Raw genomic sequence first — 13,083 nt, 5'->3', positions numbered from 1 at the left:
GAGATCTTCTGGCCCTGCCACTCGGCTTTGAAATCTAGGCTCCTGGCTTCCAGGTTTGCGTCGAAATTCAACGAGCCATACTCGTTATCATTACGAATGAGCATTCCCACAGAGTACAACTTCTTCGCTTCCAATTGGGTTCGAACTTCGGCTTTGGTGACTTGTCCTCGTCTTATGAATTGAAGTACACTCTCAACTTTTCCTTGTTCATTGTTAAATACGTATTCAAAGTGTTGCAGAGTCTCATAAGGGGAATCCAGCAACACTTTGAACTTGCCGCTCTTGTTCCAAAACAGGGTGCCTTTGATGAGCTTGTTGTTGTAGTTAATGTCCATTGTAACAGAACGACTCTCCTCGGTATCTTCCAAGTCACCCTTGAAGATCAGTTCCTTGGCTTCTTGGCCCTCATAATTCAGCTTGATCTGGACCAAGGACCCGGCATTGTTAGGTTTCATGTCCACCCCAACAGAGGCACTAGCATACGGATCCCCATTGCCTCTCAAATTGACGGCGAGGGCTTTGTGTTTCTCGTCAGTTCGAACCGATCCATCCAAATCAAAGTCATAACTGAAATAGCCGGTGGCCTCTAATTTTGCAGTGAATTCAGCTCCAGTGTTAGACAAGGTCATGGATCCAGTCCACCTTAGAAAGAGATCTCTTCCTGAGTAAACCAATCGAAACTGCTTCGCTCCAAAGTCGATGTTTAGTTCTGCAGTGGGCACAACATCATTTCCCTTAATACCGATGAGTCCGATTTGGTCAGGCTCTAGGGATCGAATAGTGTGAAGGTTCGTGTAAATTGTGAACTGCCTCTCTCCCAAAACAATCGTCAAACTTTTGGTCTCGGCGTCTCGGTTTTGTAGGTCTAAGGCCAGCTTCTTGATGGGCAGATCCTGGCTTTCCAAAGTTAACGTGAACGTTTTGTCCCTTGGATTGTCAATGTACTCTATATCAATGCTATAGTCTCGGACGGACGCCGTTCCCGTGATGTGTCTTCCGTTGTTGGCGGAAGGCTTGCCTTCCAAATTGATTGTCAAGTCCAAATAATTCGGTTTCTCGCGTTGTGGGTGCAAAGACGAGGCCATGATATCGCCTTGGAATTCAAAGCTAGATGAGCTATCACCATTGGCTCTCAGATTGATAGTAATATAGGGTTTGGCGATCGCTTCATTCCTCAATTCAAAGCTGACCTTTTCGAATACATTATCTCGGACTGAAGTCAAGATGTAAGTTCCTTTGGGTGTTTCCAGCTTCCCCCTTAGATTAGAAGCTTGTCGACTCCACGTCCCTGCAAGACGAGAAGCGAATTTCTTCTGTCCCAATTCCAATTGCCCATCAATGAATTTATTCTGGGCTCGAATCTCGTAGTTTAGCTTAGACTTGATGAAAGGCACCCAAGGACTGTCGACCATCAATTTCAAGTGTTGCGGCGAAGTTAGACCAACAACAATATGGTGGGTCCGGTCTTTCTTGGCATTCTTCAGAGTCATGTCCACGAGGTTGTTTTTCAACGAAAACCTTCCAGTTACATCAAAAGGTTTAATACGAGAGGCTTTAAGGTTGACGTCGGCCTTTCCAATGATCAAAACGCTGTTTTGGGTAATGTCAATCTCTAGCTGCGAGTTGACATCCATTAGAGTGCCCTTGGCCTTGATGGAACTCTTGAGTTGTCCACTGGGATTGCCTTCAGCGAGCACTTCCAACTTCTGTTGGAAATTGAAGGGCACAAAGGAGATTTGAATGGGCATTTTGTAAGCCTTTGCTTTAGGTTCGAGAAAACCTAGCCCCATTTTCAGAACGTCTTTGTCGTTTTGCCGCACTCTGAGTTTCAGCCCAATGTTGGTGGGATTGAGTCGAAGTGTGAGGGCCCCTTGGGCTTCCAGTTTGCGGAAAGTTGGTATGTTGGTGAGAATGGTGACTTTGGCCGTACTTTTCATGTTCGTGCGAATCTGCGCCTGAACCTCCAATTCTTTTTTGTCCTTCATGGGCGACACGCCAACGTAAGAAATGTCAAAGCCGTCATCGAGTTGTTGAACAATGGCTGAAACCTGGGATTCACCGTTTTGCGTGGTCACATAAGTCCATCGGGGCAAGCCGCCCTTACCTTCCTTTTTCTCGTAGTCCGTGGTTCGCTCTTGGAAGCCCAAGTATTCCCAATTAGTTACTACCTTGGATGAGCCTTTCGAGTGATCCTTGCCCAAGGTGCTCGAGGTCGAGTCCCACTCAATCATCTTGTCATTGAATTTCCCGCTAAAATGGCGCCGAGTTGACTTCTCTTGGCCGCTGGCCTGCACAGCTGTGGTGAAAGTGGCGGAGACCAGCTCAGCTTTTCTCGAACTTGATTCGTACTTGAAGTCGAGCTGTGGCTCTTCAAGGTCCGGGGTGGCGGATAAGTGCAAGTTCATCCATTTTTTGGCGTTTTTGTTGGCCTTCAAGTCGAGTCTTATCTTGGAAAAGTCTTTGGGAACTTCAAAGGAGAGATTCAACGCCTCCACGTCTTCCCTATTGAACTTGATGTCGTAAGCGATGTCACCTTTCTTGTGAACGGACAACTGCAACGAGGTGAATTCGGGTTGAGGTGACCTCAGGTTGACTTGTATTTGCTTATCACCAGTCTTCAAAGTATGGAGCGAATACTCTCGCCCCTTTGCTTCAACCTCAATGACGATATCCTGGAGCTTCTCCCATAAGTCAGTCAGGGGTCTCCTCTGATCCGGCTTCTGTGCTTTCAGGCTAAACTTCTTGCGCTCGTCCACCTCGGCTTGAACCTCCAAAAGGAATCCATTACTAGGGTCGCCATCCATTCGATCGAATATGACTTTGCTTCTGAACTCGCGGAAACGACTGCCGGGAGCATTTTCCAAGTCTACTTTGATAACGACCTGACCTTGACTGCCAACGACCTCATAGTGCACTCCCAAGGCCAAATCCAGGGCTTCTCCTGATGTCTCAAAGTCAAATATAAAGTCTTGGGCTGATCGCTTGACGATTTTCACTCGTCTCAAGGAATCAAAGGGCGACTGAACGGAGGCTTTGAAATTGTTTTCTTCAATCTCGTACTCGAATCCCAAATCTCTTCTCTGACGGTTTTGCTCAAAACTAAATCCTAAGGACTTGCCGATGGATGTTGTGCCGGACTTGCCCGATATTATCATCGACTCATAGCCCGAGACAGGAGTGGCCATTTCCAAGTAAACCTCATTCTGGATCAGCGACATCGAGCCGTCCAAAGTGTAGGTGTCGTCATTCAGAGCGACGAGAGCTTTAATGGAGTACGGCTCCTGCCATCGAGTTGAAAGTCCGATTTGGAAACGCTTCCACAGTTCAAAGGGCGTGGTTAAGACCGAGGTGAGATCTACTCGCCCGGAATCCAATTGAATCTTGTTCATCATCTCGATCACAACTTGATCTTCTTTCTTCACGGTGATTTTGAACAAGTTCTTTCCGTTCCCGGACTTGTAGCTCCCGATCATGAGGAGCTCCTGGTACCCGGTAAAAGGTGTTGTGATTCGAACGAAAGGAACTCCTTCTTGATTGCTCATGTTGATGAGCATGTTGATGTCGTTCCGGAAATCTCCTTCAAATTGATACGAGAAGTGCATTTCTGGCTCAGGTTTGATGTGTAAATCCAGCTTCAGATCAAGATTTCGTTCAAGAAGATTAGAAATCACGACGGTGTTGCCTTGAAACTTTTTGTGCTCAAATTGAAACGTTGAACTAACATTGAATTCGACTTTGAAGGGGGCAATCAACGAGCCCTGTAGATTCAACTTCTTTTGAAGGTCGTGAAGGTCATAACTGGCAGAAATTTCCGAAGTCTCGTCTCGTTGCCATTTCTTACAAAACAATCGACCGTTGAACTCTCCGATTTCTTTAGAGTGTCCAAATTGTCCCGTTACATCGAATTCGAATTCGCGTCCCTCATCTTGAGATAGCCTTGCGTGAAGTTGGCCATCGACCACAGTGACTTTGGCTCCCCATTGTCCAAGTCCAGGATGGCTGAGGTTGAAGATCGTTCCCTCATTACTCAACTTCACACTACCCTCGGAGCCATCAAAATGGACAGTTAGCTCTTGGTCAAAAACTTCCTGGGTGTTGTATTTCAAGTGGCTTGAGAAGACCTCTTTACCCTCGGAGGCGTGTTCAACGTCAAGGCGGGCGGAGTGGAAGTCCTCGCTCACATGGAGCAAAAAATTGTAGGCTTCAAATGGTGTTTGGAGTGATAATGATGCCTCTCGGTTGGATTCAGATAGTTTATACACCACTTCAATGTCAATTGGGTTCAAGTAAGGCGATTCGACCTTGACAATAGCACTCACATCGGCCTCGCCCTTCAAGTTCACTTGAGCAGATATTTCACTATTTGCATTCAAGTCAGCCGTTAGGTCCAGAGACATATGTTTGGCAATGTGCTGGGATTTGAGGAGCCGAATGCGAAGTGTCTTCAAAGAGTCCATTGGGGTTTTCAGGTCAATTTCCATCCCATCATTGTCTAAATATGCCCAATTCAGGTCAATGTTTCTGCGTTTGTCCACGTCCAAGCTAACCTTGATCGTGCCTTTGTTCTCCGTTTGAAGGTAAGACATTTCAGACTTGGTGGAAGTAGGCTGGTTCATGGATCGCTCAAGGGTTAAAAGACCACTGGCAGGTGACAACTCGCCGTTTGCGCGGAACCAAATTTGCTTGGGGAAGACATCAAGTTCTGCAGCCAGTGTTTTTGTTTCGGACGCCAAGTCGATGTCGACTTGCATCTTTGCAAAATCTTGGCCATTCATTTGAATGGTTACTTCGGATTGCATATTGCCAGACGTAAAGGGGGAAAATTGGACTTGAGCCTCGATCTCGTCGCCGCTCCAATGATGATAGTGGACCTTGATAGTTTGGCGATCGTAATGGACTACGATATCTCCGTTGACGTTCAATCCAGCCAGAGAAAGATCTCCCCAAAGCTTGATGCTTTGACTTGGGTGATATTCGGTATAAATTACGCCCTTGTACTTTTGCATTTGTTTCTGAACATCAAATTCAACTCGGTTCATTCCATTGGCATTGGACAGGTCGAGTTGGATTTCGGCAGCCACTTCTTGCCAGCCTTCAATTGGGGTGTTCAGTTGGCCTTTAAAAGCGGCTGTATCGCTCGTCATTTGGGACAGGAAAGGATACTTCAGGGACAAAACAAACCGTGAATTTTCTTCGATCCAATTGGGATGGACCAGTCCGTACAATGTTGACGTTCCAGTGTTGTAGTCTGGCTTAAAAAGCACGTGAAGTACATCCACTTGATAAACGGCTTTCAGTTCCAGTTGCGGGTTGACCAAGCTGTATTGACAACTCAACAAGACTGGGTCAACTAGTAGAGGGCTCTCGATTTCGACAGTATAACGACCATTGTCATCATCAGAGTTCCAGTTCAAGTGGTGGGATCGTTCCATGGCATCCACCAGGCGTAACGCTCCCGCTCCCATAAATTGTCGATCAATATCCATTTCTAATTGCCCGAGAAGCACTCCGTCTTTTGTCAGTGAGAGGTTGATATCGTAGCCTTCCGGTCCCATCTGATTGTTAGAAATGGCCAAGTACTCTTTTTGATTATGTGCCATGTATAGTCGGTCTTTCAATCTCAACGAGTCGCCGATCTGTTGAAGTTCGCGCGTGAATTCAAGAATTGCCTCCTGCAAAAACGGATACGAGCTCTCAGACTTCGAGATGACCTTCATATCGGCTTCCGATCCTTCGAGGGTTATGATCTCCATGTTTGATTGGAAGTAGTCTGTTCCACTTTCTATCTTTGTTTCAAGCTTCAAGGGTCGTCCGTTGCGAATCGTGCCGAGAAGGAACACTTTACCGAGAGTGATCTCGGAACTCCAGACGAGGCCGTCTAAGACGTATTGCTGATCGGTAACCGTGGATCCACCCTCGCTTGAAACGAACTCCTTTTGCTGTTGAGCAACCACCCGAACGTCCAACACCTTCTCTCCATCATTGACTTGGGTCAAGTCACCGAACGCACCATCCTCGTTGCTACTGAAGTGGGCATTCATCGTTTGGCCATAATGAACCATTCGAAGCTCAGACTCTGGTCCTGTTTTCCCTTGCTCAAACTTGAGGAGGAAATCGTTCACAATTGTTTGAGACGATGCTGATCGGTTGGCGATGATTTGAAGTTTCTTTGGCTGATGATCCGCCTGAAAGACCAATGTCTGTGGATGAGCTGGGCAATGTTTGGTAATTTGGACATGAATGGAAGAGTCTGGATCCTGCACGGCCACATCAGATAGCCACTCAATGCCTCGATGGCCAAGAACTGCTAACAATTTGCATTGTGTTCTCTTGTCATCCTGGTCCAATTTCCATTGACCCTCGAAATCCGCCCAAATCGAACTCGAGGCCCTCACTTTGACGTAGTGATTCCATCGTTCTTTCAGGTCCAATTCGACCTCAAATTCACCTTGATGTCTCTTGTTCAAATTAAAATCGCCTTCAATCGTCTTTCCGTGGTGATTCAAATGAATTTCGAGAGAGCTTAAGGGTTGCCAACCAGAGCTTAGTCTGAAGAGGCCATGACTCATTGGCTCCACAATTGCTGTCACATCAAATAGATCTTGTTGGTTCTGGTTCAGAATGGCTTTTGAGTTGAATTTTCCGCCTTGAAAGTAATGGTTGATCCAGGCGTGGTGGCCGTTAAAAGGCTCGTAAGTGGATGTGGTTTTGATCTCGGCCTTCAGCAACGAAATGCCGTTGTACTCGCTCTTCCACGAGATGGAGTGTTTAACGGCATCATTCAATTGCACCGCAATCTAAAAATCCAATGGTCTCAATGTCAGAAATAGAATGTTACCCGTACCTCTTTAGACAAGAAAGACCACACCTACCTTTGTGTCCATAACAGTCTTGCGGGATGGCTTCACTCTCCTTTGAAACGAGTGTTTGACAATAACTTTGCCCTCCTTGATTGGATCAAATGAGCTCTCAATAATACCCCTGACACCATACACCTCATCATCCAGTCGCCACTCTGCCTCGGTTGTCAAATATTGATCGTCAAACTTCCCCTTGAAGGCGTATCCTCGAGGCAAAAATGAGGCATCCAAGGATCCGGAGTGAATCAGAAAGTCGAACTCTGCCAGAATTTGCTTGGGCAAAATTTGAGACTTCAAAAGGAAACGTTTGGAGTCATCCACGTCTCTGTCCCAGTAAACGCTAAATTCAACGTCTTCCACAAAGGTATCGACCTGTAGGTAAAGCAAAGTCAAGGTAACAAATCGTGCCCGATTTACCAACTAACGACCTTCACTCGCTCTACCAACCTGAAATCGAACTTGGACACGCTTTTCGGCGTGGACGTCTAATTTGAATGCACTCATGACGTCATCAAAGCGATAGATGAATGTTCCATTGTAATCGATCTCGTTGGCCTTGAGTGCACCCACTATGCCGGATTCCAGTCCCTGCTGAATGGGTGCGTGCTCCAGGCGAAGTTGATAATCCTGATCGCCATGGATCCATTTGAATTCAGCTAGACTTCGGCCCGCATGGGAAAGCACGATTCCCGAGATGGAAATGGGTTTCCAGTCCGAAGGGCGCAGGTTCACGGAGATGGCATAGTCGCACGAGTATTTGGAACCCGGTTTCAAGCGAAATTCCGCCTCAGCTTGTTCTTTGACCGTTTCGCCCCATTGCACTTGGGTGCGGCCATTGAGATATCCTTGGGATTCTTCTTTCAAATCAAAGAGGAGCTGAAACCGTTGTGAGGGATATTTGATGCCTGCATCGAAGTAGTAAACGCCGGGATTGACTTGGCGCTCGTAATTGAAGTGCGTGTCGAAGCGGAAGGACTTGCCGTAGCTTAGCCGCAGTTGGTTGGTTCCTTTCTGGTTGCTGGCCTGAAAATATGTCATGGAATATTCAAATGATAACCCCGTTGTTCGAACCGACCTCGTTTTTCGTTTGATAAGATCGTTTTACCATTTGCACAAAATCAACGCCATATTTTCGGTTAGACTTGGGAATTTCCAACCAAGCCTTGAAAAGGAATTCACTTAGGTCGGATTTTTGCTGCGACGACACGATTTGTTGCAAAGCATAGGTCTCCTCTGCCAAAATGAATTTGGCCTTGTTTTCCAAGTACCCCGTGCTGGTTTGAATGTCCCAAATGGTCTCAAACTGTAGGTTTGGGTGACTCGGAATCTGCAATGGTGATATGACATCAGTCTTATTCGTGTCATGGTATGCTGGAAATGTGCACATATGTATCTAAAATGAGATTATCAAATGATCAAAGGTGCCAACGAAAGTTACTGGGCAAACCCCACTCTGCTTATTGAACGAGAATTATGAGTGGGGTTGTTGCTTCCTTGAGCTAGCTCAAACGTTAAAAGTCACACTGTCCTCGTGAACTTATTCCATGAAACTCACTTTGGAGGAGATGAATATGTTATGCTTTTTGAGAGCCCCACTAGAAGATGTTTTGTATTGAGCGTCCAATTTGATGGCCTTACTGCCCGATCGCATCCAGTCATAACTGGCGTCACCGCCAAGAGCGAAGGAGTCGTCATTGAATGAGGCGTGTCCATTGAAGTTGAAATCGAGCCGTTTGGAATTGAACGTCGTGCGGAGTGTGGCCGAGTTGTGGGCAGATGACCAATCGGCTGTGAAGTATGTGAGTGTATTTGAACTCGCCCCGTGGTTAGACGCCTAGATTTGTATACTTACCCAACACTTTGACCGGGGTGTGGAAGTGGCCCATCATCATACCATCTAGACTGGCCTTGTTCCTCATGACATTGAATGTTCCGCTCCAATCGAGCACCTCGAGGTCGCCGTAGTTGATGTGAGCCCTCACACCATATCGACCTTCGGCATGGGCACTCTTCAATCCGACTTGCATTGAAGCTAGATTGACCCCATCCGCTAAAATGGCGCCTTTCAATACCTTTTGCTTGGCCGTCCATTGGTATTTCGCGGAGCCACGAATGGAACGATATGGAACCGTGAAGTCAAACCCGACTATGCTGGCAATGTCGTCGTAAACTAGTTCCACACTGGTCTTGTGGTCCTGGACGGATCCAGGAGTATCGAAGGAGAACTTGGCCTTGTGGATCAAGTTACTATCGTGTTCCTTATCGAGGACTTGGCTCCAGCCGTAGACCAGAGCGTAACGCTCGAATTGGTCCGTTTTTCTGAATGAGAACCCAAATTTCGAGGGTCCAGCGAAGAATGAAGCGGGAAAGTAGTATTCGTTGTCTTGAGAAGCATGATATTGGTAGTGGTGACAAGCTTCCACAGCAAAGAAGGTATTATAGATGTCGGGGGTGCATTGAAAACTCTTCTCCAGGGCATTTTCAGACACCAAGGGCTGGAAGGCTTGATCCTCGAACGTGAAGAAGTCCACCGAGGCCTCTAGCACTTCCACGGTGTCCTTGGGCATGTTTAGTACGGCGGAGACGCCATCCTGTCCCCGCAGATGAATGGATCCATCGAGGAAAGTGTTGGAGTACAAGGTGGAAACTGATTTCAGACCTGTTTGGGCCACTCCCGCGTCCACGCCCATAAGTCCGATGATCTCCACCGATGCAGTCGGATAGATATGAGCTTGAATTTTAGCTTGTCCTTTGGTGAACAGATCTTTGGTGTCCATTTGAACGGATGATTTCAGAGAGGCACTGTAGGTGCCGTTTACGATCAATTTGAGTGGTAGACCAGCCATGGTTGGGATGGTTATGCCACCATCCAAAAAGATGTTGGATCGGGCCAAATCCACGGCCTGTTCTTTGGACCCGAAGAAGTGACCCGGGTAGTAGGAGACTTTACGCCAGAGATCTTGCAACCCCAAGAATGACTCGTACCAAATGTCTTTTCCGAACATTCTAAAGTAATAGTTGCCCTTGGGCTGTTCTTCCCGATAATTGTTGTAGGTCTGTTGAAAGCTGGCGATTTCGTTGCTCTCGACGTCTCTCTTTTGGCGGAGGCTTTTTAGGATTTTGTGGAACGTATCCTCCCGGAACTTTCCCTCGGGGCCAAACAGGTTCTCAATCATGGATTCGAGGCCTTCAATTCTGCCACCTAACTCGAATAGGTTGAGGTGTTCGCCAAAGAGGCTCAGACTCATGTTAACCATTGCCGATCTAGGCAAGTAGCTTTCTTGTGAAAAAATTATATTGGCCTCAGCGGTTCCGCCAAAATTGCCTTCTTTGTTGTATCGCGAGGTTTCGAAATACCGCGAGAACTTCCGCACATCCGTGTTCCATTTGTTCTTGAGGAACTCGGTGCCAATCAGTTTTTTGACAAACTGCTTGCCCGCTGACAAACTCCTGGTCTCTTGTAAATTTGTCAAGTGGGTCCAGATGAATGATCCGACTACAAAAGCAAACAATACATAAATATCAGTTACTACACGCAATTATTGGCCATTTACCTTGATTGACAGGTTCCTGAAGTAGCAAAGCCTTGAGCTGAAGAACTAGAGCCTTGTCAGGACACTTGAACAAAGCCAAGTAGGCGCCAATTCTCAATTCAGAGTCATTGTCGGTCAAGGAGATCACTTGCAACAGTGCCTCCCGTGTCAATCGAGACCGACAAGCCAGATCTCGCGCCAAATCCATGGCTGCTAGTCGAATTTCCATGGGATTGGTCTTCTCTTGAAAGCATCTCATCGTGACTGGCTCGGCATTGATGGTAATCCCCACATTGCGGAGGGCCTTCAAGGCCAGAACCACACGATCTTCCTCCTCTTGGCCCATGGCGTAGCAATTGGAACCCAGAATTTTCTCGAATTTCAAAATGGCCCTTTGAACTTCTGAGTCGGCTTGACAATCCTTGTCGCTTTGGCAGAAGGTGCTAATTAAGGCTGAAATCCCCAAGATGGCTGACCGGCCTGGCTGACCTTCGAGGAAAGGCTGAAAAGAATGGAAAATAGTTTTGGTAACGTTCATGTCTTTGGTACATGGATGGACATGTTTTGGGTTATTACAATCAGAGCGCTTATCATTTGTGTGGTTGGGTTCTTATAGAACGTCAGTGAGTAGAACCATCGTTCCATTTTCTCGTGGTCCAATTCACCACTTTGAATGCGATCCACCATAAGTTGAACTCCAGCATTGGTCCGAAGTAAAGGAATAGCGTCCAAAGCGAATCGTCGAGATTCACCTTGAATATTGACGAAAAATGAATACAGTTGGCTGAAGTTGAGTTTCCGCAGGGCATGGGTCAGCTCAGTAAAGAGGTGGGGTCGCGCGTTGATCTCTGGATGATCCATAAATTGCTGAAGAACGACCAACGCCTCCTCATACGAGTCCTTTTGATCATTTTTGTGTTCGTGGGTGAGTAGAAGAGATACCCGCTCAACAAAAGCTACAACAAAAATGAGGAGAAACAAATAGTTGACAATGACTCTCTTTCCCAATGAGGAGAACTCCTTAATTAATAACGATCAAGTCGGTTTACCCAAAGGTTCTGGCGTGAGTCCTGTTTCGCGTCCTCTGAATTCCAAGGCTTGCGTTTGTTCCGTGATTGCTCCTTGGGAGTTTCCTTGGCTGAAGGGCTTGAAAATGTGCTTTTCTCTGCATTTCGACGATTGTAAAATCCCGTCTCGAATGGCCACATTGCACTCGTGTCGGCTCCTAAAGAATGATGTTCTTGAGTTCTAAGATAAGTTGGATTGAAAAACGTTTCGTGAACTCACTCGAGGAGAGGCAGATGTTGGATATTGATATCGGGTAAATTGAGTGCATGTTGGTGCAGTTTCTGATTTCTCGAACACTCTTTCATGTCTTTGCTTTTGATGTAACGAGTCTCGGTGTCCGTTTGAAATTCTTGTTTGTAGCTGGTGGGGCAAATTCCAACCACATCCACTTCGTGCGCATTGCGACTCACTCCCGATGTGGACGAGCTCGTTGTCAGGGTATTTTGAAAGGCTGAGAGCAAACCTCGCTTCACGTTCAAGGCCCAAAGAGACTCGTCCTCGTGGGGACACGTCTCCGGAATCTGTCCTGACAGGAAGGCAAAGTTCAGAGGAAACCTCGTCAACTCCGGGCCATAACTCGAATCTGCCAATCCTCCATGGCCATTTCCAAATTCAACGTCATCAATCTGCAAGGTTGAATGAGTGCAATTTCTTCAGATTTAAACTTCGATGTATAGTTAGTTTCGGAAGCGTCACTCCCGCTTATAAAGTTGGATAGGATATTCAAACACTGAAATGCACCATCAGCTAGTTTTCAATTTTTTTTGAAGGCAAAAATCTTAAAGGATGGCACCTTAAACGTCGGTATTGGGAACTCTCATATTTGATGCCTCATTTTGAGACAGGGATGCTCGACAGTTGTAAAGCTGAATCAAACTTATCGTGCTTCCCTCAAATGTTGATCGTTCAATAGCAGGCAGAACTTACCCGGAGTTGAAAGTTGCATCGATTGATGACATGAATCTTGGCCGTGGCCTGCATATGGACCTCGGATGTTTGGGACGAGGCCCCCTTCATGGCCGTATTCGTGTCTACTTCATAATTGAAGGTGTAAGTGGAACCTGGAGTATAGCCCCAGGAACCATCATCCTCGGGGCAAGATGAGGCGCACTGTTGCTCCTGGCCAATAGGAACTGAACCCCGAGAAAGTTAAAGTTAAAGGAAAAAGAATTGAGTTAATGAAAAATGTGCCAATCTGATTTGGATCATGATGGTAAGCTCGAAAAGGCTTTGTTACCTGCTGAGGCCAATGGAGCCAAGAGAACAGCTAAGGCCACCCAAGGGCTCAGGGAGAGCATGATTTTTCCCCTGATTTTCAATTTGACGGCGGCAGAGGAAGCCGCCATGCTGCTTTGGCTAACAATGTATGCCAGTCAATACTTGACGCTGGGACGTGTTATGGGATCCAAGTGGAGAGAATCGGAACCTTGGTGGTTCACCCCTTAGAATGAGAGTGGTAGTACTTTAAATGAGTCTTGAGGCGTAGTGTGTCCTCTTGGAGAAGTTCGAACGAACTGCCTAGTTCAGGAATCATGAGAACTTGAAACAAACCGTTCGTCCTTTGGACTTGTTCCCGTGCACGAGGATGTTACTGGGTACTTTGTGTTTACACGTGCAGCAGC

General features: G+C 46.7%; 1 protein-coding gene across 1 annotated transcript in view; it reads right to left on the bottom strand.

The window, feature by feature from the left end:
* LOC131892629 (uncharacterized) overlaps positions 1-13,074 on the bottom strand; it is a 28,119-nt gene extending 15,045 nt beyond the window's left edge. The window contains exons 1-12 of the mRNA XM_059242452.1: positions 12,699-13,074; positions 12,389-12,594; positions 11,681-12,087; positions 11,443-11,618; positions 10,970-11,349; positions 10,415-10,895; positions 8,713-10,356; positions 8,416-8,648; positions 7,966-8,187; positions 7,308-7,883; positions 6,873-7,232; positions 14-6,797 (exon numbers count right to left, since the gene is read on the bottom strand). Coding sequence (XP_059098435.1) covers positions 14-6,797; positions 6,873-7,232; positions 7,308-7,883; positions 7,966-8,187; positions 8,416-8,648; positions 8,713-10,356; positions 10,415-10,895; positions 10,970-11,349; positions 11,443-11,618; positions 11,681-12,087; positions 12,389-12,594; positions 12,699-12,807 — 11,578 coding nt within the window. The 5' untranslated portion in view covers positions 12,808-13,074. The remainder of the gene's footprint in view (positions 1-13; positions 6,798-6,872; positions 7,233-7,307; positions 7,884-7,965; positions 8,188-8,415; positions 8,649-8,712; positions 10,357-10,414; positions 10,896-10,969; positions 11,350-11,442; positions 11,619-11,680; positions 12,088-12,388; positions 12,595-12,698) is intronic.
* Positions 13,075-13,083: the final 9 nt, after the last annotated feature.

This window comes from Tigriopus californicus, chromosome 2, assembly GCF_007210705.1.
Source record: "Tigriopus californicus strain San Diego chromosome 2, Tcal_SD_v2.1, whole genome shotgun sequence".
In the NCBI taxonomy this organism is placed as follows: Eukaryota; Metazoa; Arthropoda; class Copepoda; order Harpacticoida; family Harpacticidae; genus Tigriopus; species Tigriopus californicus.
The sequence above is the reverse complement of the archived record's forward strand: the minus strand, read 5'-3'. Positions and strand labels throughout refer to the sequence as shown.